We start from the raw sequence: 23,000 nt of genomic DNA on the forward strand, positions 1-23,000 counted from the left end.
TCACATAGTCAAGAGTCTCATTATGAAATGTTTTAATAAGGGTTACAGATTGTAGGTATATAGAATACTAAAATTTCATTAGAAGTTTATAGTATCCTGATGCGTGAAAAATACCTTCTATGTCTTGCCTCTATTGTGTGATATTCTAGTTTAATTCACAGTACTAGCTACTGAAAACATGGCAAAATGCTGCAGAAACCATACTTGCAGTTTTAGCATATTTGGCAATTTGAATAGATTGTTCGAAGGAAAAAACAATCACTTGTTAAGTTTATTGTACATTCACCATACAATGAAAAGACAAGACAAACCAGGGAAACTACACTCAGAATTAAACCTCTATCATTGACATAGTTCAAAAACTTCTCGCAAGCAATTAAATATTGAATGTAGTATTACATTAAATTTGAGTATTACATTTTCCACTTGCTTTTGGTAAAATTGAGTACATAGATAAGAAACACATTTAAAGTGTGCATTTTTTAAAAAACTTTCCAAAGGCAATATCTTAATACTCTGGATCCCAGGGAGCAAAGAATACAGGCAAGCTTTCTAAAGGTATTGCTTAAGTGCTCTTCTTCTCTTCAAAGATTAGGTTTGCTGTCGCTTTCTTGGCTGGAAAAGACAAATACAAAAATATTAACAATTTTGAAATACTTATTTTACTTAATCCTAATGTTGCAAAAGTTGTCACACAGGAACCACCCCACCACATTACCAAATTAATTTTTTCAAACACACTTTTGAAATCATTCTGCACTCACATGTTGCCAGATAACACTTTTCTAGTACTTAGCCCACTTACATGTCTTTGGCCCATAGCCTTCTAGCTGTTGGCAATTCAAGTGTTCGTATGGATATGTTGTGGGAGCATCTGCCTCAACCACACAATCAGTCGGTATTGCTCTGACTTATTTTCCAGCATGACCTACCAAATTAACAAGCAGAAAGCTGATCATTGCAGCCAGGCTTGATCTGATATCTCGGCTCAGTACCTAAAGCAGAACCTTCAGAATTAATTTGCAATGCAATCTTAAACACAGGAGGTTCTGCAGATGTTGGAAGTCTTGAGCAACATGCAAAATGCTTTATGTCTGCGAACTTTGCAGCGATTTGCCACGCTAATATGATGAACTGATACCCAGGCTTTGGGGCCTATTCCAGGGATTTGGATCTAAGACCTCAATTTGGGTCAGAAGGCTGTTGTTGCTTGCTTTTATTGTTTGCATGATTTGTGCTTTTTTTTCCCTCCTCTTTTTTGCACATTGGGAATTGTTCTTTTTTTTAAATAAATTGGGCTCGCTGCTGCTGCCTGTAAGCAGACAAATCTCAAAATGTATTTCAAATCTTAGTAGGGACTTTCGGTCCGATGCTCTTCTCCTCACATACCCGATGGAGGTGCAGCTTGATGAACATGAGGAAGCCTGCGGATGCTGGAAATCTGATCAATACACACAAAATGCTGGAGGAACTCAGCAGGTCAGGCAGCATCTATGGGAAAGAGTAAACAATCGATGTTTTGGGCCCTGACCCTTCATCAGGACCGCAGAGGGCTGTGCGCTCCGCACACTGATGTATGACTGGGTCGCAGGATTCAGCTCAAACTGTGTCACCAATTTTGCAGATGACACAACCGTGGTTGGCCTCATCAATAATGATGATGAGTCTCCACTCCTGCCGAAGGGTCTTAGGCCAAAATGTCGACTGTTCACTCTTTTCCATAGAACGCTGCCTGACCTGCTGAATTCCTCCAGCATTGTGTGTGTGGGGATGCAGCTTATCAGGACGGTCTCAATGGTGCTCCTATAAATTTCTGTTAAAATGGAGGAGGGAAAGGAACCCCGTTTGCCTCAGTCTCCTCAGGAAGTGGAGACTCGCCTGTGCCTTCTTATTCAGGGAGGTGATATTGAGGGACCAGGTGAGGTCATCCATGGTGAACTCCCAGGAACTTGGTGCACTTAACTCTCTCCACGGAGATGCCATGTATTTGCAGAGGGGGCTGGTTCATCTGCACCTTCCCAAGGTCCACAATAATTTCCTTGGTCTTTTCCTCATTTGGATTTGGGTGGGTGGTTTTCTCACTAGTCCACCAGCCTCTCCACTTCCTCTCTGTACTGTGACTCACCATCGCTACTGATGAGGCCAACCACTGTTGTGTCATGTGCAAACTTAGCAACACAGTTTGAGCTGAATCCTGCAACAGTTGCGTGTCAGCAGTGTGAACAGCAGCGGACTGAGCACACAGCCCTGGGGAGTGTTGGTGTTCAACATAATGGGACCAGAGACGTTGCTACCCATGCAGACTGACTGTGGCATTTCTGTTAAATCCAGGATCCAGTTATAGAGGGAGGTGTTGAAACCCAGTGAGGACAGTTTCCCCACCAGTTACTTAGCATGGCAGGCAGCATCTACAGAGGGGTGTAAACAGCTCAATGCAATCAGACAATGTTTGTAACTCCAGGATAAAGACTCTAGAGTGATGAACAATGTTGGCCTATGGAGACTCTTCATCTATCCCACTCAAAGGACCAAGCATACTGAAGGGTTCTCCTAATAATTATCCTCCTTTTGAATGTTTGCTTTGAGAGAGCATGTTGCAGGCTCAGCAAGCACTCGTTTAAGAGGCAGTTCAACCGATCTACTCACAGAAGCACCATAGTGAAATATGCCTTTTATTTATCTTACCATTTTCTCTAATGCTATCTGCAGCTTCCGAAGCCCTGTCACCTAGATCCTTCACGACCTTATCCAGTCGAGCCTCGTGCTTCAGAAAGAAAGTGCGGATAAAGCGCTTGTAGATTAACTGAGAGCCGTTGTTTGAGATGGGGGCCATACACCAAACCAGGAATGTGCACTAAATGTCAGAGAAAAATACATTTAATAACTGGAGATACTTCAACAGCCTATAGTGCTATTGCATTAAATTACTTGTTATATCAACTGTCACAAAATAATTTGCATGATATCTTGATTTATGAGTTATCAGTTGGATTAGTTGTTAAGACTTCTACAAATACAGGTGTCCCCTGCTTTTCAAACGTTCGCTTTACAAAACTTCACTGTTACGAAAGACCTACATTAGTACCCTGTTTTCGCTTTCAGAAGGTGTTTTCACTGTTACGGAAAAAAAATTCAGCGCGTGATAAAAGGCAGCACACCCCGAGCAGCCGCTCTCCCCCGGATTCAGAACGGCATTGCTTTAACACGAGCCCGTGAGCAGCCGTTTGCAAGATGAGTTCTATGGAATCGGAAAAGCCTGAAAGAGCTCGTAAGGGCATTACACTTACAGTAAAACTAGACATAATTAAGCTTTTTGATCGTGGTGATGGAAGTAAGGACAACGTGAGTTTGGCTTGTAGAAGCTGACGAACATGATGTTCAAGAGGTTTTGGCATCCTATCACCAAGAATTGACAGATGATGAGCTGATGCAATTGGAAGAAAAAAGGATAACAATCGAAACTGAATGAGTAATGATGAAGTACGACTTTAATTTTGAAAGGGTACATCGGCTTAGGAGATATTTGCAGGATAGTTTGAGTCCTTATTAAAGAACTGTGTGATAGAAAAATGCGCGAGGCTCAGCAGTCAAGCAAGCCTTCCACATCAGCCACAGCAGACGATGAACCTTGACCTTCGACATCAAGGCGGGCAGAGATAGAAGAGGATGAGCTGCCTGCTCTAATGGAAACAGATGACGAGATGACACCCCAGTGTCCCACCACCCCAACCCCCAGGCCACGGACAGATACCGATTCGCGGAGAATGCAAAGGTAGCCTGGAGGCACACAGCACATCTTTAAGAAAAAAGCCGAAATAAACATGCTAATTAATTAGGTGCCGCCGACACGTAATTGTCAGCCCAGATCACAGACGACGCAATCGGAAATCGGCACTGATCTGGGCCGACAATTACGGGTGGCACCTAATTAATTAGCATGTTTGTTTCCGCTTTTTTCTTAAAGATGTGCTGTGTACCTCCCGGCTACCTCTGGACCCCTGCGTTCTTCGCGGATCGGTATCGGTTGATGGCCCAGCCTGCGACGACTCAGTCTAACACACCATTATCAGTCTGCTCGGCGCTGTCCCGATTCCGGTAAGTGATACTACACTGTACATACATTATTTCTACTTTATATTGGTATGATTTGGCAGCTTCATAGCTTAAAGGTTACTGGAGAGAGTGTTTCTGCCGACGGCGCTTGCGTGAGATTTTCTATGGAGAACAGTTCCGTAATGACTGTGGAAAAGTATTTCTACTTTATATAGGCCGTGTATTTATCATCTCATTTCTGCTTTTACTATATGTTACTGTTATTTTAGGTTTTATGTGTTATTTGGCATGATTTGGTAGGTTATTTTTGGGTCTGCGAACACTCACAAAATTTTCCCATATAAATAAATGGTAATTGCTTCTTTGCTTTACGACATTTCGGCTGACGAACCCTTTCATAGGAACGCTCTACCTTCGGATGGCGGGGGAAACCTGTATATCCTCTTGCCATGTGATTTTAAATGTCAGAAAAATATTCAGTCTATCTTTGACCTAAATGGCGCTATAAATCATGAAGGTAAGATATCCATCCTTTCATTGATGCTGAAAGGCTGATAAGACACAGGAGCACCTGAGCAAAGGGGGGAAATATTAGCAACAAGGAGTGGGGAGAAGTGAAACAGGGCTGAAATACTTGAGCACTGAGAACTTGCATTCAGTCAGCAGAGATAGAGACTTCACCTTATTAATTCTTGGAGATATAAGATCAGGAAAGGTAATTGTCTCTCCAGTGGAACACAAACTGCTACTCACTGTGGGACAACTTACCATTAAGAGACTGGTTTTCATTACTGCAAATTATTCAATCCTTTTTGTATATTAAGTCTGTAGGGGCATAGATCTGCTTAGACCAAAGCACCACTCTAAAGCAAATCCTTAATGATTGATTGGAAAGTTTTCTGCTGAGATTAGCACTATGGGAAGCTATCATTTTGACAGGTGGTCACAGAGCCCAGATGCCCTATGAGGCATCTTCAGGATCTATTGGCTGCTGAATGAATTCCTGGTGTATTCACTCAGGAAATCACCAATTTACAGCACAACACCAATTTACTGAAGTATAGAGTGGAGGTCCTGTTACAAAGCCTGAGCGGAGTTCTAGAATACCTTACTACATGGAGATACTATATTCATGCATTTATCCCACCTCCTCCTCCCCACCATATAAATGCAAACAGTACTAGAGATCTATTCTTACTTTCATAATATTTATTTTATTGCAATGTTGCAACGTTTGTCCTTTTTTTTTACATTAACAGTTCTTCCAGTTCTCACTAGAATTTGGAACGACTCAAAAGCTGATGATCATAAATTTTGACTACCTCAAGTTAAAATCTGACCCCGACCCTAGTTCTACACTGCGTAACCAATTCTGGTCTTTAAACAGCAAATGCTGCTTTATTCCACTTTTGAAAATGGCCTTCTATGTTCTTTCTTTTATAAACCCATAAAGGATCTAGATAATCCTTTTCAGAATTCCTCCCTTTTTGTTTGTTCTTAAGCTAAGCCAGATCAATATTAGTCGTTAGGTTCCTTTGTTGTATCTGGTCTCCCTGAGGAGCACAACTCTAAATGCAACTAAAAGGAAATGGAGCCAGCAACCCCTTCCCCTCTACACATAAAATAACTGAAACATTGCTCAGTGTCCTTTATCTTCTCCATAAGGTCAAATCAGCAATGAATCGAAGGCCCCCAGCAACGCTACACCCCACTCCCACCAGACTAGACACACTGTGCAAGGTACGACTCTAGCCACCGTAGTGCTTCCTTTTACAGTGTAATGACTTTAGTGCCTCAAAACCACACTCAGTTCACTGGCTTGAACTGACTTTATTACCTACATCCTTCATATACATGATGTGTAAAAATCTTTACGTTACGCCTCCAAATATGCATTGTGCAATTTATAGTAATTTATAATAAATAGTATGTACAATAGGACAGTCAATATAACATAGAAACACAGTTGTATCAGCATGAATTAATCAGTCTGATGGCCTGGTGAAAGAAGCTGTCCCGGAGCCTACTGGTTCTGGCTTCTATGCTGCGGTACCATTTCCCGGATGGTAGCAGCTGGAACGGTTTGTGATTGGGGTGACTCGGGTCCCCAATGATCCTTCGGGCCCTTTTTACACACCTGTCTTTGTAAGTATCCTAAATAGTGGGAAGTTCACATCTGCAGATGCGCTGGGCTGTCCACACCACTCTCCGCCGAATCCTGCGATTGACGAAAGTACAGTTCCCATACCAGGCAGTGATGCAGCCAGTCAGGATGCTCTCAATTGTGCCCTGTAGTAAGTTCTTATGATTTGGGGTTTAGGATTTAGGATTTAGGATTTAGGATTTATGAAGCTTCTTCAACTGCCTGAGGTGAAAGAGGTGCTGTTGTGCCTTTTTCACCACACAGCCGGTACGTACAGACCACGTGAGATCTTCGGTGATGTGTATGCCGAGGAACTTAAAAGCTGTTCACCCTCTCAACCCCAGATTCACTGATGTCAATAGGGGTGAGCCTGTCTCCAATCCTCCTGTAGTCCACAACCAGTTCCTTTGTTTTTGCGACATTGAGGGAGAGGTTGTTTCCTTGACCCCACTGTGTCAGGGTGATGACTTCTCTGTAGGCAGTCTCGTTATTATTTGAAATTAGACCACTCAATGTGGTATCGTCAGCAAATTTAATTAACAGATTGGAGCTGTGGGTCCGACACAGTCATGGGTATACAGAGAGTGAAATAGGGGGCACAAGGCAGGGTGAGGGCCGGTGTGTAGAGCTGTGGCTATTGCGTCATCTGTTGATCGGTTGTATAGGTAGGTGAATTGTAGGGTGTCCAGTGTGGGTGGTAGCAAGCTGTAAGTGTAGTTCTTAACCAGTCTTACAAAGCACTTGCTTATGTAACATGCTGTAAGTTTTCACTGCTAATAAAATGACTCTGTAATGTTTCACTGCTGATGTAATGGTTTCTCTGTAATGTTTCACTACTGATGTAATGGTTTCTCTGTAGCAGCAATGTTTGGGTTATAACTAGAGATAAGAGGACTTTGGATTGTGGGGGCTATACAATGAGAGAAATGTCGTTCTTTCTTGTGAGTCTGGAAGAGAGATTTTCACGGTCTTTTTTCCGCGGGAGAAGGGGGAGGAAGATGCACATGGAGAGAGCTGGGAGATGACTGGACGGAGTGGACCAGGAGCGAGGATCCGAAGGTCGGCGAAGGTCGATGGCTGATGAATGGCCGTATTAGTGAGCTCCAACGTGCACTTTGACTTTTCCCTTAAAATGGGCCCTTTTTATTTTCTTTACTAACCGTATATTCAGATTAAGATTTATAAAGTTCAATCATTTAATCACATATGGTGTACTGTTGGATATTTGGCCGTGCGGATTTGTAACCGGGTGACACATCATGCAGCATCCACACAAATGAGATTTCTCAGTTTGGCGGGGCCAGAAGTTGTTTTCCCCTCGATGAACACGTGCTGGCCGAGCCTGAGGGTTACAATTATTATTGAGGTGAATGCAAGAGGGCCAGTCGTTCAGACCAGCCAATCTTGTGCAACTCTTTGGTTCACATTTGAACTGGGACCATGATGAGGTCAAGGAACAATCTAACTGAGAAATTAATTCTCACTGAAAACCTGCAGTAAAGTGGCAGCTCACATCGGATTCTTTTGGTGCAGCTGGTGAAAACACTCCTATGGGCTGCGGACTGTGCAACACTGTGTGCAGTTCTGAACTGATCGATAAGGATTAATATTCCTGTTACAGAGAGAGTGCGGTGAATATTGACCAGACTGCTTCACCATGTTGAACGGCAGAGCACACTAGTAGGCCAGATGTCCTGTTCCTGGGCCCATTATCTATTCCTATTGTGGGGGAGTTAGAGTGCTCAAGGACTACCCAAAAAAAAATCCCTCTCCTGAATTGCAACAGAATTCTGGTCATCACTGATGTCTGGTCTACTTGACAATTCAATAAATATCGCACTGGAGGTGTATCCCTTTAAACATAGAAAGTGTTAAACATAGCTTTTCCACTGGGACCTCTCCCTTGCATGATGTAGTGTTTTTTTGTGATACATGCATAATTCAATGTGGTAAAGCACTGTCACATGAAATGAGAAATCCAACTGTTGTGTACCTTTGTACATTCCCACCTAACATTGTGGGATCAACATTTTAATATGCACTATGAACATTGTATGCTCTGACCACACTTATCCATCTATTCAGCTCCACAGTCTGGTCCTGCAGCAAATAAAAGATTGTCGAAAATAACTGAATATACAGAACACAAACTCTGGCAAGTTACTGTTCTTCTCTGCAAAAGCATGTGACTTTTTAATCTGAATAATATGAAATATTCAGTAATTAACTTTTGCAAACATCTGTGCACCTTTTTTGCATTCCTTCAAATTATCCCTAATCTGAACTAAACTCAAATTACTGTCACAACAGTTGGAATCCAGCTAGAATATAACAAGGAGCTTTGAATAATACATTTCTGATACCAAACTCTTTTCATGTGTCCCAAGAACACGAACAACAGAATTTGCAGTTATTTATGATTATCAAAGGTATTCAATGCCCACAGTACGATTGATTCTCAAGTCCCAAATGAAGGTATTAAGCACCAGCGATGGGATGTTGATGACGCACTGACCAACCTCACTGTGTGACCACAGAACAGTATGAGCTAAGGTCAATCAGTAACCTTTGAATGATGGCCTAGTTTTACCAGCTGAAACAGTATGTGTACTTGCTTGTCTTCCTCATACTTTGCAAAAAAAGAAACAAGGAAGGCAGAGCAAGATAGGAAGTTGGATGATGATGTAATCCCTCAGCTGGAAAGGAAATGGAAATGAAATTTCTTCTTTGGAAAGGAGTTCATATGCCACTGCAAAAAAAAAAATTACTACGCCATTTCACATCATCCATTAAACCAGAATATATTCTAATTCTGTGAGCATAATAATTAATGCTTAATGCTGGTAAATCAACTTAACTATTTGCTATTTTAGTCTTATATTGTTCACTCACACATGATGAAGACCCTAGAAAGGCTGGTCCTGGTCCTGGCTCACCTCCCACCGGTCAGATCAGCCCTGCGTCTCTGCAGTTCGCTTACCAGTAGCACATGAGAGTCGCTGATGCTGTCATCCACCTGCTGAACGCAGCCTACTCCCATTTGGATAAGCAGGGTAGCACTGTGAGGATCATGTTGTTTGATTTTGCTGGTGCCTCCTATACCATACATCCTAATTGCTGGGGGTGGGCAGGGGAGGAAGCTCCGTTCAATGCAGGCTGGCACCTCCGTTGTATCCTGCATAATAGACTACCTGACTGGCAGACCACAGTTTGACTGGCTTCAGAGCAGTGTGTCAGACTTGGCTAAAAGCAGCACTGCACAGGTGACTGTATTGACTCCTGTTTACCCTGTATACCTCAGACTTTAGATACAACACTGAGTCATGTCATCTGCAGAAATTCTCTGATCTCTCAGCAATTGTTGGGGATATAAAGGGAGGACAGAAGGATGAGTACAAGGCCCTGGTGGAAGACTTTGTCAAGTGGTGCAAGCTGAATCATCTGCAGCTCAACATCAGTAAGACAAAGGAGATAGTAATGGACTTAAGGAAGACTAAGCCTGCACTGTTCCCTGTTACCATTACTGGTGAAGACGTGGATGTGGTGAGGACCTACAAGTGTCTGGGGCTGCACCTGGATGACAGATTTGAGTGGAACACTAACACAGGATATGTACAGAAGGGCCAGAGTTGCCTCGACTTCCTGAGGAGATTGAGGTCCTTTAGAGTATGCAGGTCTCTTCTTCACATGTTCTACCAGTCTGTTGTCACCAGTACAATCATCTATGTGGTAGTGTGCCAGGGAAATGGGATCAACATGGGTGATGCCAACAGACTGAATAAACTGATTAGAAAGGCTGGCTCTGTTACAAGAGTCAAACTAGACATACTGGAGGCTGCGGTAGAACAAACAACTCTGGAAAATCCTGGCAATTCTGGACCATACCATGTTTCTCACCCCCTGCATGCCACCTTGGCTGAACAAAGGAGCAGTTTCAGTAATAGACTTAAGACAACTGGGCTACTCCAAAAAGCACTATGAGGTTATTCTTACCCTCGGTCATCAGGCTTTATAATGAGTCAACCTATAGCCGGGGAAGTGATCTTGTAATCTTTGATTTGTAAATCTTGCACATCTTATTTTTAACTTACCTTATTTTATTCTTTCTTACTTCTCTTCTAATAGTTGTATATATGTACACTTATAATACTACTGTGACACTAAGTTCCTTTAGGATCAGTAAAGCATCTAAATTTACAAGAATTCATATGAAAAGTAGAAACCATTATCTTACTTTTTTTTTTACCTATACTACTTGAGTAGTGGATACCAAGAAATATCAATTGTGCTTCAATTATTCCCAACGTACGCTTTAATTTGATTGCAACACCGATCCACTTTTACCCACCTTCAATATATAATAGAAGGGAAACCAGGAAAAAAGTATGTCCGAAAAGAATTCAGCAACACTGAAGACACCGTAAACTACCCAGTACATCAGCCATATCGTGTCATCATCTTTATCAGGGCTTTCAATGGCCTTGATTCTGCAGGAATGAAAAGCAAAACAAAAATTAATTCTTGCAGGCAAGTATTTCAAGAGCATAGAAAATCTGTTTTTAATATTATTTTTAAATAGGTGGTCATACTGGAAGGCCAGATGTAGATACACTGGGATACGGGTTGAAACTCTCTAGTGCAGCACCCTTGGGAATTAGCCAGTGTCAGACCACAGACAAGGACCTGATCATTTCCCTCCGAGTGGGAGAGCTGTTCTGACCAGAGAACGAAAGACACAGACCCCACCCTGGATTATGGAGGGTTTCTGAGAACGGCTCAGAACCCAAAATATCAGAAATTCTGTAGACTGAGATCTCAAAAGTCAAACTGGCAGGTCAATTTGCTCCATATTAGTACAGTTACTTTTAGATCTTTGTTAGATTTAACTAATTCATGCAGATTTGTATGACAGATTCCATCAGTTCTATTCCCCAACATTCCTCCGTAGCCTAACCTCTCACATGTTCAGGAACTCTGCCACCCACCAGTTTACAGCAGTTAGTTGACATCTCGGTGTATCTCTGGGATTTCAGCAGAAACAGAGAACCTTGAGGAAACCCACAGAGAATTTGGTATTGGTTTATTATTGTCACATGTACCGATAGTGAAAAGCTCATCTTGCATTCTGTTTATGCAGATAAAATCATTGCCCGATACATTGAGCTAGAATAAAGTGAAACAATAACACTTCAGAATAATATGTACTGCAAAAGCTACCAAAAATGCACAGTGCACGTAAACAAAGTGCAAGATCGTAATGAGTTAGATTGTGAGGTCAAGCATCCATCTTATTGTACAAGAGATCTGTTAAAGAGACTGAAAACAGCGGGATAGAAGCTGACCTCTAGCCCGGTGGTATGTGCTTTCAGGCTTCTGTATGTTCTGCCCAATGAGAGAGGGGAGAGAGAATGTCTGGGGTGGTTTGGTCTTTGATACGCTGGCTGCTTTTACTGAGGCAGTGAGAAATGTAGTCAACGGGGGGGTGGGGGAGGGCTGGTTCCTGAGCTGCGTTCACAACTCCCTGCAGTTTCCTGCAGTCATGTGCAGAGCCATTGCCTTACCAAGCCATTATGCATTCAGACAGAACTAAGACCAACTAAAATTTGCAAACAGCAAACAGTGAACACATAATCGTTGGCAGACATAGAGGGATATGGGTCAAACACAGGAAATTGGGTGTAGCTGGGACAGCACTGTGGTTGGCATGAGCTTAATGGGCCAAAGGACCTGTATCTGTGCTGTATTGCCCCAATTTAGGATTTGACCTCTGTCAATACTAGGTTTAACAATAAACTCACAAGAACTGTGAATACAATTTGTGATGTTTTTGTTCTGGACAGGGAGATGAAAAGATTGAATGCAAGGCCAGTGGAGTCAGTACAGTGAAGTGGTACTAAGGTAAAATAACAATCAGCCACGAGCTCACCGACTGGCCTTACCCTGCTTCTCTTTCCATGTTCTTTGTTTTGATGAGAATAGAATAATGGGTAAAATGGAAACAAGTCTGAGAAACAAAAATATTGCAAAATGGAGGTGGTTAAAGAAGAGTAGGTTGATTAAAAACAGAATCGCAAGAGGACAGAGACAGTCAGACAGCATAACTGTGTAGATCACAAGCCCACAGAAAAGAGCTGTCCAATGGGATCACTTGGGTAACACTTCAAAAGACCTAGTAGGAAAGATGAATTAGTAAATAATGTTTCTCAATCAATCAACACTGGTCACAATGAATGATTTAAGGAGCCTCTGTGTGCTTCTACACTGTAATTAAACTTCAGGCCTATTTTAAGTATAATCAACTGATCTAACTCAAATAAAGTATTCTGTAGGTCACAATCTGAAAATGCTGGTGATAAATGTTCACCATGTGACACAAGTACAATATTTTTCCTCAAACTGAATGCAAAAATAAAAATTAATTTTCCCAAAAGCTGTTGAACAGATATGCTTTATATTGTTTCAGCTGGCAAACATATTACTGAGAACAGTTTTATGCCCAACTGTCATTTCCCTGTGTAAGCATTGTGATCGTGGCTTAAAACTGCTTCAGAAAAGTAAAATATCTACACAGGAGAAAACCCAAGGGCAGATATGCACAGCACAACTATACTTAATGAAATGTTTAAAAAGCATGTACTTGTATATATAGAATTACTGTTGAAACATGCAAATTTGTCTTTAAATTTTGGTGCTTTTAAAGAATTATGAAAGAAATTACTGATAGATTTCAATGAGGCCAAGTTACAGATCACTGCATTTTCGGAACAGGAGATATTTTCTGAAAGTGGATACCATCCATTTGGCAGACTAAAGGAGTGGTGTTATAGTCTGCACCATATTCTGGTCATATGTAAAACACAAGAAACAGAAGCAGATGGTCATTTAGTTCCTCTCATCTGCTCTGCCATTCACTGAGATCACAGCTGATCTTTTGGCAGAGTGGCACTTTTCTGCAGAAGCCCTATCTACCTCCCATTCCTTTAATCTTTGAAATTTGTCACCGTCTAGAATGTACATGGTGACTGGGTCTCCACAGCTACTTGGGTAAAGAATTCCAAAGATCCACTAACCTCTGTCTCATCTCTGTCTTGAATGGCCAAGCCCTTATTTTGAGACGGTGACCTCAGATTTAAGGCACCCCAGCTAGCAGAAACATATTCCCGAAAGCTTTCCCATCAAGTCCACCTTGCAAGCACTTGTGGTGAATGCTAAATTTGCTGGTGATCCAAAGATAAGTGGGAAAGTAATTTCTGGAGATAATATAAAGAAGCTCTAGAAGTGGCATATAGATAGATAAAGTAATGGGCAAACATGTAGCAAAGGGAGAATAAGCATATCATTGCCAGCTAGGGTTAAATCAGAGGTTGCTGGCTGATGTGGCTTGAAGGGCCAGAAAGGAATCCAAGCTGTATCTCTAAATAAATAATAAATATCATTTTCTCAACAAATAATGCTGGAAATGTGAAGTTGTCCTTCCTAGCAAGAAAAACAAAGCAGCACATTATCTGAGTGGTGAGAGCGCTAGGATGCAGAGATGGAGGTAGGGCGAACTGCTGCACAAAAGGCTGGTATGCAGGTATATTAAGTAATTAGGAAAACCAATGGAATGTTAAGGGATTATCGTGAAAAGAATTAAAGGACAAAGATTATGTTTCAGCTTTATAGAGGAATAGTGAATATAGAGTATTGTTCTATGCAAGGATGGACATCAATGCATTGGAAGCATTTCAAAGGAAGTTTACTTGATTAATATCTGGAATGGTTTGTTTAACATGAAGTTGGACAGTTAGTTTTACACTCAGTGAAGTTTTGAAAAACCAGGGCTGACTTGACCAAAACATTCTTGATCCTGCAACTGAGGGATCTTGACAGAATGGATACAGAAGGAATGTTTGCTGTTGTGGGAGAATCTAAACTAGGAGCCTCAGTTAAATAGCGATCATCTATTTAAGGTAGATGAGAATTCCAATGAGAAAAAATAGTGTAGTGAAAGAACAGTCCTTGAACATTTCTTTAAGGCAGAGGTATGGCTGATAGATTTTTGATTATCAAGATTTACTTACTTATTTAGCGATACAGTGCGGAGTAGGCCCATCGAGCTACGCAGTCCCAACAACCCCCGATAAACTTGATTAATCCTAACCTAATTACAGGACAATTTACAAAGACCAATTTACCCACCCAGTACGTCTTTGGACTGTGGGAGGAAACCGGAGCACCCGGAAAGAAAATACATTCCACAAGGAGGTAGTACAGAGACTCCTTACAGAACGGCACCGGAATTGAACTCCGAGGTCCAGAACGCCCTGGCTGTGATAGTGTCGCACTAACCACTACACAACCCTGGCACCAAATTTAGAAGTGAGGGCTCAAGGTTACAGTCGGGTTACTACAGCTCCATTAATCCCATTTTACACATTATTTTAAATCATCCTGCAGTGACCTGTATGCCACATGCAATACAATGGAATAGACAATTGTCCTTTAAGGTCATCACCTGTTAGTGTGCAACTTTTTCAAGGCTTTTTTTGCAACATTATGAAGAACGAGGCGCAGCAACCAGGACATCTTCAAGGAGCGATGCCTCAGAAAGGCGGTATCCATCATTAAGGACCCGCATGACCCAGGTCATGCCTTGTTCTCATTGCTACCATCAGGAAGGAGGTACAGAAACGTGAAGGCACACACTCAATGATTTAGGAAAAGATTCCTCCCATCTGCCATCTGTTTTCTGAATGGACACTGAACCCATGAACACTACTTCACTACTTTTTAAAATTCTATTTTGCACTACTTAAATGTAATATATATATATATACACACACCTACTGTAATTCACAGCTTTTTTTTTATTATGCATTGCATTGTACTATTGCTGTAAAGTCAAATTTCACATCATTTGGTGGAGATATTAAACCTGATTCTGATTCATTGCATAAGGAAATCAAGATCTATTTCTTAAAATATTTCCATGCATTGATGTCAGCAAGAGTGAAAGAAGCCAGGTGATGACATGGAGAAAATCTGAAGATGTTGGGAGGAGGAGGGTCAAAACAGCAAATATTCTCAGTATAGGAAGAGCAACGGAGTTTTCATCGTGACAGCCCTTTCAAAAATGGTACATATTCATTATAAAATAATGTCCTATAAACAATTCCTTGCAAATGTATGAGCTCATGTATGTACACATCAGGAAGCAGAAAAACTGGTCATATAGTCTTCAGTGCACGCTGATGAAGTCTACACTGCAGTTGCTGCACAGATGATGGGTGAACTCTACACCATCATGGTGGACAGCACGGCAGCGTAGTAATTAGCGTCAATGCTGTTACGTCGCCAGTGACCCAGGTTCAATGCCACCGCTGTCGGTAGGGAGTTTGTACTGGTTTGCTCCGGGTGCTCCAGTTTCCTCCCATGATGAAATGGCAGAGCAGAGTTGAGGGGCCAAATGGCCTAATTGTGCTCCTATCTCTTATGGTCTCCCACATTCCAAAGGTTATGGGAGTTAGTAGGTTAACTGGTCACGTGGGTGTAATTGGGTGCTGCAGGCTCACTGGGCCAGAAGGGCCTGTCACCGTGCTGTATCTCGAAACAAAATAAAGTTTAGCCAGGACAGCTCAAACAATGGAATGGTGCACATTGCTACTATGAGTACCTCAAGAAATAATAGCCAAAGAGTTGGATACTTAAGTTTAATGTAACTTTACAACTTTAAGCTCACCTTTTTAGCCTTACCACCCCAATTCAATATTCCGTAGTAACAGCCGTGCCAAGTGACAGAGGTATTTCGCTAATTTCACTTTAAATTATGTCCCACCTTTCTGGTGCAGCTGGAAATCATGTTTCCAAATTACTGGTGCACTTTGCTTTGAAACCCTCAATGAGTTCACACCCAGGGAAGAAAAACAGGTAATTTGGTTCACTTCCCAAAACATGCAAGACGAAGCCACTATTTGCAACTCTAGTGTACAATATGAAAGTGTCATACAAGATTCTTTTTCCCCCAATAAGTAAGGTTGAGAGAAGTGCTTTAAAAGAGGTTTTCAAAACTACTGACTGATGGAATTAAGAAGGAACTTTTAGTGTCTTCAGTCAAAATGCCTCTATGACTGGAGGTTGCAGCCAGTGGTGTGTCATAGGGAGCAGTGCTGGATCCATTGTTGTTTATCATCTGCAACAATGAGTTGGATGATTACGTAGCAATCTAGATTAGCAGATTTGTGGATGACACCAAGAATGGGTGCATGGTGGACAGCAAGGAAGGCTATCAAAGCTTGCAAAGTGATCTGGACTAGCTAGGAAAATAGACCAAAAAATTGGAGATGGAATTTAATGTAGGTACATGTGAGATGGAATACAGATCCATAATTCCTTGAAAGTAGCAACATAGGTAGACAGGGTTGCAAAAGCAGTTTTAGAACCAACTCATGAACATTATCTATCTTGGCTCTCCTTTTGCACTAATCATTTACTTTTCTTATTTAATTATCTATTTCTTGTTGTAAGTTATAGTTTTTTAAAAAATATACTTGCATCATACTGCTGCTACAAAACAACATATTTTGCAACATATGATAGAGATATTAAACCAGATTCTGATACTGGCCTTCGTAAATGAGGGTACTGAGTACAGCAGTCGGGATGTTACACTGAAGGCTGAGTTTGGAGTATTGTGTGCAGTTCTGGACACTTACCTACAGGAAAGTTATCAATAGGCTTGAAAGAGAGCAGAGAAAATTTATAAGGATGTTATTGGGACTTGAGGCCTGAGTTACAGAGAAAGGATGAAAAGGTTATGACTTTATTCACTGGAGTGCAAGAGAACAAGGGAAAATCAGACAGAGGTATCCAAAATCATGTATAGATAGGGTGAATGCATAAGGCTTTTTTCCTCTCAGATTGGATGAGACTATAACTAAAGGTTTAGGGTGAAAGGTGAAACATTTAAGGAGAAATCTAAGGGGGAACTTCTTCATTCAGAGGATGATGTAAGTGTGCAACAAACCACCAGTGGAAGTGGTGGTCACGGGTTCAGCTGTAACACTTTACAGAAGTTTGTATAGGTACATGGATGAGAATGATATGGAGGGCTATGGCCCAGGTGCAAGAAATTGGGACTGAGCAGAAGCGAGGTTGACATGGACTAAATGGGCTGAAGGATCTGTTTATGCTCTATGACTATAACTTAGCAATATAATCATAGAGTCAGAGTCAATTGTACAGCATAGAAATGCCCATTTGGCCTCTAGGCAGGTATATGCTGACCTTTTTGCCCATCTACGTCAATGTCATTTGCCCACATTAGGACCATTAGCTCTTTAAACATCTGTCAAAATGCCTCTAAACAGTAATTGTATATGATTCTATTGGCAGTGCATTCCATATATAATTTACAAAGAAACCTTATTCCTGATGTCTCCTTTAGGGTTGGTAGATGCCGATACAATTACAACATAGTAAAATGCATTTGAACGTGTACTTACATGGTCTAATGAAAATAAATGGCATTAGCATAAGCATGAATCACATTATTGACGAGTTAGAAACATAGAAACATAGAAAATAGGTGCAGGAGTAGGCCATTCGGCCCTTCGAGCCTGCACCGCCATTCATTATGATCATGGCTGATCATCCAACTCAGAACCCCGCCCCAGCCTTCCCTCCATACCCCCTGACCCCCGTAGCCACAAGGGCCAAAATGTCTGTTGCAGTGCTGTATGATTTGATGATTCTAATTTTCCATTATTTACCTTAAAACTAAGTCCTTTTCCTTTTGCCATCAGCAAGCATTTTTGACTACCTACCCTATTTACGCTACTCTTAATTTTGTTTACTTCCACCAGGTCACTCCTCAATCACCTTTTCTCCAGGGAAAACAAGCCCAGCCTATCTAAAGTCTAAAATTAAAGTCCTCCAATCCAGTTGACGTTCTGGTGAACCTCCTCAATCACAGCCCAACTTTGGTTAGCAACCAGAACACACAACATTCCGAGTATGGCCTAAGTAGTGCTTTGTAAAGTTACAACATTACAACCCAACCCAACCCAACCCTCGACCCATTAGGGCATGCATGCCATTTGCATTCTTTATGATCATATTCACCTGCATTGTCACTTTCAAGGAATTATGGACTTTGAATCCTAGATAATGTAATTTGCTCACCTACATTATTTAGTGCCCTACAATCTCCCATGTCCTACTCCTGCTTGACTTCCCAAGATGTTTCCTTCACCTTGGACCTTGAGAAGCCATTTGCCAATACTCTGCCCAACGTTCCAGCTGATCATTTAATGAACTGTAAACTTACTTCTTGTATTGCTGGATTTGAAATACAAAATTAAAAAGCCTTAATGAGATCTAGTTTAATTAACCTGTTAAACAAATGATACAATTTCTTTTCCACCCTCTATTTCCCCTCCCCCCTCAGAACTCAAATTTACAAAGTCAATTTTCACCAGAAACACAACTGTAAAATAATGCCAAAAACATGATAGTTCACAAATTAAGACTTTAAAAAATAATTTACAATTGACCAAGACATTTCCCTAAGCTACAGAAGGAAAAGGAATAAAGCTTTTTAGATACACTTGATCAGTGGACACCCAGACTTTTTGAAGGTTAAATACTGTAGGCAAAACTGCGAACACTGACAGTTCATTAACAAATATGTAGGGAGTTATGGCAATAGTCCAGCTGTCAATAGTTTGACAGTAACACGTAATAAAACACAACATAGGTAAGTTGGGGTTTCAATGTACTTGAATCTACAATTAAACATAATTAGTACTGTTTGATTAAATCGACATCAGTTTAAGATAAATTGTTACGTACAATTTCCTGCAAATTATTTCTCACATTTTTTTCTCCAAGAGTCTATTTTTGGGACTTAAACTGACATTCCACTGCAGTAATAAGGCACTGATGCATTGCCAGAGGTGCCACATTTTTAATGAGAGATTGAACCAATACTCTGTACATCTGTTCATGTGAACAGAAAAAGTCCTTCATACACTTTTCCTTTAACCACCAGGGAGTTCCCCTGACATCCAGGCCAATATTCTTACCCCAGTCAATGCCAGGAATACTACTAACTTCCACAGTAAGAGTAGTCCATTTGGCCCCTCATTGTTAGTCCATCATTCAACAAGTTCATGGTTGTCCACCTCAGCTTCACATTCCTGCATCAACACCATATTGCTCGATTCCAGTAACATCCAAAACTTAACTTCTCTGCCTTAAACATATGCAATGACCCAGCATGCACAGCCAGCTGGTGTGGAAATCAGAAGATTTGCTAGCCTTTATGTAAATAGACTGCTTCATTGTCATGTACTGGCTGGACAATACTATATTTCAGTACAGTGTTGGCATAATGGCAACACATTCCAATCAGGAGAAACATCAAGCGTGCATCTACGCTTGAACCCTACCAGAATGTTGTATGCTTCACTGAGATCCACTCTCACGCTTACAAATTCAAAATAGCATAGTATGCCTAACCCAGCAGCAAATTCACAATTTCAGGAATCAATCTGGCCATCACTCACTGCACTCTCTGTTGTATGTGTGGCCACTTTATTAGCTACTAGACAACCTGGTGACCTGTTGGGGCACCTTTTGAGAGAAAGGTAGTGCAGTCTGATGTGATGTGCTTTGGAAATTAAAGAAGAACTCAGTGTATTAAAGAAAAAAGATGCGTAGCAAGACAAATATTGCTCCTCCTCATTTAACGAAGGACACTTTTTATGACCACATTTCTGGTTGATCTGCCACCCTTCAGGAACACTCTAACGTTTTCATGTCTTTTTCCCCGGCTTAAAGCCACATACAGCTGACCATGCTGGAATACCGGTTTCTCCAGATAAATCCAACACATTCTCCATGGTTTGGCCTTGTGCCTTATGTATAGTCATAGCAAAGCATGACTGTATCGGGAACCGGCTCCGCTGAAGAGGGACATCTTCCCCTTCTGATAAACTGAGAGTAATTCTTGGGATCATAACAATGTCATTTTCGAACGCACCAATGTTTACCTTTGCTACGATGAGATTGTCGTGCAGTTCTTCCACCATCATTCGCGTTCCATTGCAAAGCCTTGGTGGATCCAAGTTCCTCATTGAAGTGATGGGAGATCCCCTCTTCAATTCCAGTTTATGTCGTGGCAATCCAGAGAGTTCGACCGAATCAAGGAATTCTGTAGGAAAATGAGTGGCGTTAGCTCCTTCACTTACGGCATTGAAGGAGCAGTATTCTTTCATGATTCCAGGGAAGTGTCTAATGCATGTGAAGTTTATTTTCCGCATCATTTCATTAAGAGAACCAAGATAGAATTCCTCAAGACGTGTTCTGCAGGATTGTCGAATGCCGGGTAGATGAGATCAATGCATTCTTCCATAGTTGTTGCTGGCAGAATCATATCTTCAGGTAATTTGATTTCATTGTTTTCATTTTTCTCAAACTTGTCTTCTCCAACATCCAATAAGAACTGAGAATATCGTCCTTCTCCCTCACTCAATCGCATGTTTCCCTTCAATTGAAACTTGAAGCTTCTCCATAAGTATGATTTTTTTTGAATGCATGAGTTCTTCACATCAGCGTCATTTCCACGTTTCACAACTGCTAGAAGTTGACAGAAATCGTCACAGCAAATGGTTAAAATACCCCCGAAGGCCTCATTCTTACCGCATACATCACGAAGAGTGCTGTCCACCGCTTCAAAGCTCTCCCGCCTAATCATGGGGCACTATCCCAGACAATAAGTTTCACATTTTGGAGTAAATTTGCAATATTGGTGTTTTTAATCGATGTTACAAAGGGCATCCTCATTGACTTTGAGGGGTATTTTGAATCGTGAATGCACTGTCCTACCACCAGACACCCGTCTCTTCCACTCTCCTCCTTCTCTGCCTGTTCTTGTCATTCTGGAGACGCGCAGCCATTTCATCCTTCGTCTCTTCATCTCTTCTACCGTTTCTCTCTGATCTTGGAGTCGTGCGGCCCTGGCCTGATCGGATTCTTGTTCTCTCCTCTGCCTGTGCCTACTGTTGTCATTTTGGAGACGTGCATGCCTGTCCTCCTCTGTCTCGTCTTCTCTCATCTTTTTTGTCCTGACTCTTCGATCCTGAAGTTGTGCGGCCCTGGCCTCATCCCATTGCTGTTCTGTCCCTCTTCTTGCCACTTCCCGACGATATTTGGCGTCACCTCTTGACCATAATGTCCCCCTTCTCTTTCCACGCAGCATATTTAGGCTATCCATATATTTTTACTCTAATGCTTGACAGAAGATAGGAAGCAGTAACACCAAAGCCTCCGTGATGCTGTTGTTTCTTGATGATGTGGTTGGTGGTCTCCTAAATGGACGTGATAGCCCTGCCCTTTTGCTGCGGTTGGTATGGCTGCTGTGAACATTGTGAAGCGCGGGCTGAGGCTGGCCATGCGCATGCGTCGGGCTGTGGCGTCGCGGTCTCCATGGAAGGTGGAAGCGGCTCTGTGAGCATGGTGAGGCGCGGCTGAGGCTGGCTGTGCGCATGCGTCGGGCTGTGGCGTCCCGATTTCCCCGATGGCTGATTGGGTCTCGGGTGAAAGACAGCCTGTTGATTTTTGGCGAATGAGCAATTTTATACGAATATATAGCCCTGAACTTTGCCTGCATTCTGTAAGTTAGCGCATTTTAATTCAACTTAGCCCAAAAAAGTGCTGCTGTTATGCACGATTTGCGCTAATTGAAGGTCACAAACAGACAAACAGAGCATGAGAGTTTTAGTAGTATATAGATACCTGTATAACCTGCTTGTTAATGCAAATGTCTAATCAATCATGTGGTAGCAATTCAATGCATAAAAGCATGCAGACGTGGTTCAAACTAAATATCAGAATGGAGTGAGTTTGACCGTGGAATGGTTGTTGGTGCACGATAGGGTGGTTTGAGTACCTCAGAAATTGATAATCTTTTGGGATTTTCATGCAGAACACTTTCTAGAGTTTACAGGGAAAGATGTGAGAAACAAAAAGAAAGTCCAGCGTGCGGCAGTTCTGCGGACGTAAATGCCTCGCTAAAGAGAGAGTTCAGAGGAGAATGGCCAGACTGGTTCAAGTTGACAGGAAGTCGACAGCAACTCAAATAACTATGCCTCATAACGGCGGTGTGTAGAAGAGCATTTCCGAATGCAGAACACATTGAACCTTAAAGTGGATGGACTATAGCAGCAGAACACCACACAGGGGTTCCACTCCTGGATCGAGTAAAGTGGCCACTGAGTATATCTTTCCTTAAGTGGGGAAACTAGACAAGTATACAACATTTCAAGTGTCATTTCTCCAGAGCTGTATATAATTGAAAAAGGATAACTATATTTAAAGTCAAGTTTATTGTCATATGTACATGTATGCACAGGTACAATGAAGAACTTATTTGCAGTAGCATCACAACAACATAGCATTAGAAATGCAATATCCAAACAAAAAAAAGCAAATTAAACTTAAATTATACAACACAACTAGAATAAAGGAAAATGAAGTCCACTATAGTGCAAAGTGTTGCGATACAGAGGTAGTGACTAAAGTTGTGAGGGTTTGTTCAAGAATGTTTGAAGGGACGTAGCTGTTCTTGAATGTGGTGGTGAGGAGCTTCAGGCTTTTGTATTTCCTGCTTGATGGTAACTGGCATTTCTGATGGTGAGGATGTTTGATAACAGATGTTGCCTTCTGAAGGCAGCACCTTCTGTGGACACTAACAATGGTGAGGAGCAATATGCCAGTTATGTATTCTGTTGAATCCACTACCTTCTGCAGGTTCTTGTGTTCC

The 23,000-nt window shown here is 41.6% G+C and overlaps 1 protein-coding gene across 1 annotated transcript in view; it reads right to left on the reverse strand.

Annotated features, from left to right (window-relative positions):
* Positions 1-15: 15 nt before the first annotated feature.
* The window catches only part of reep5 (receptor accessory protein 5), a 38,891-nt gene continuing 15,906 nt past the window's right edge, over positions 16-23,000 (reverse strand). Inside the window, exons 3-5 of the mRNA XM_072281385.1 lie at positions 10,545-10,683; positions 2,686-2,854; positions 16-615 (exon numbers count right to left, since the gene is read on the reverse strand). Of these exons, the coding sequence (XP_072137486.1) occupies positions 566-615; positions 2,686-2,854; positions 10,545-10,683 (358 nt within the window). The 3' untranslated portion in view covers positions 16-565. The remainder of the gene's footprint in view (positions 616-2,685; positions 2,855-10,544; positions 10,684-23,000) is intronic.

This window comes from Mobula birostris, chromosome 17, assembly GCF_030028105.1.
Source record: "Mobula birostris isolate sMobBir1 chromosome 17, sMobBir1.hap1, whole genome shotgun sequence".
Taxonomy (NCBI): domain Eukaryota; kingdom Metazoa; phylum Chordata; class Chondrichthyes; order Myliobatiformes; family Myliobatidae; genus Mobula; species Mobula birostris.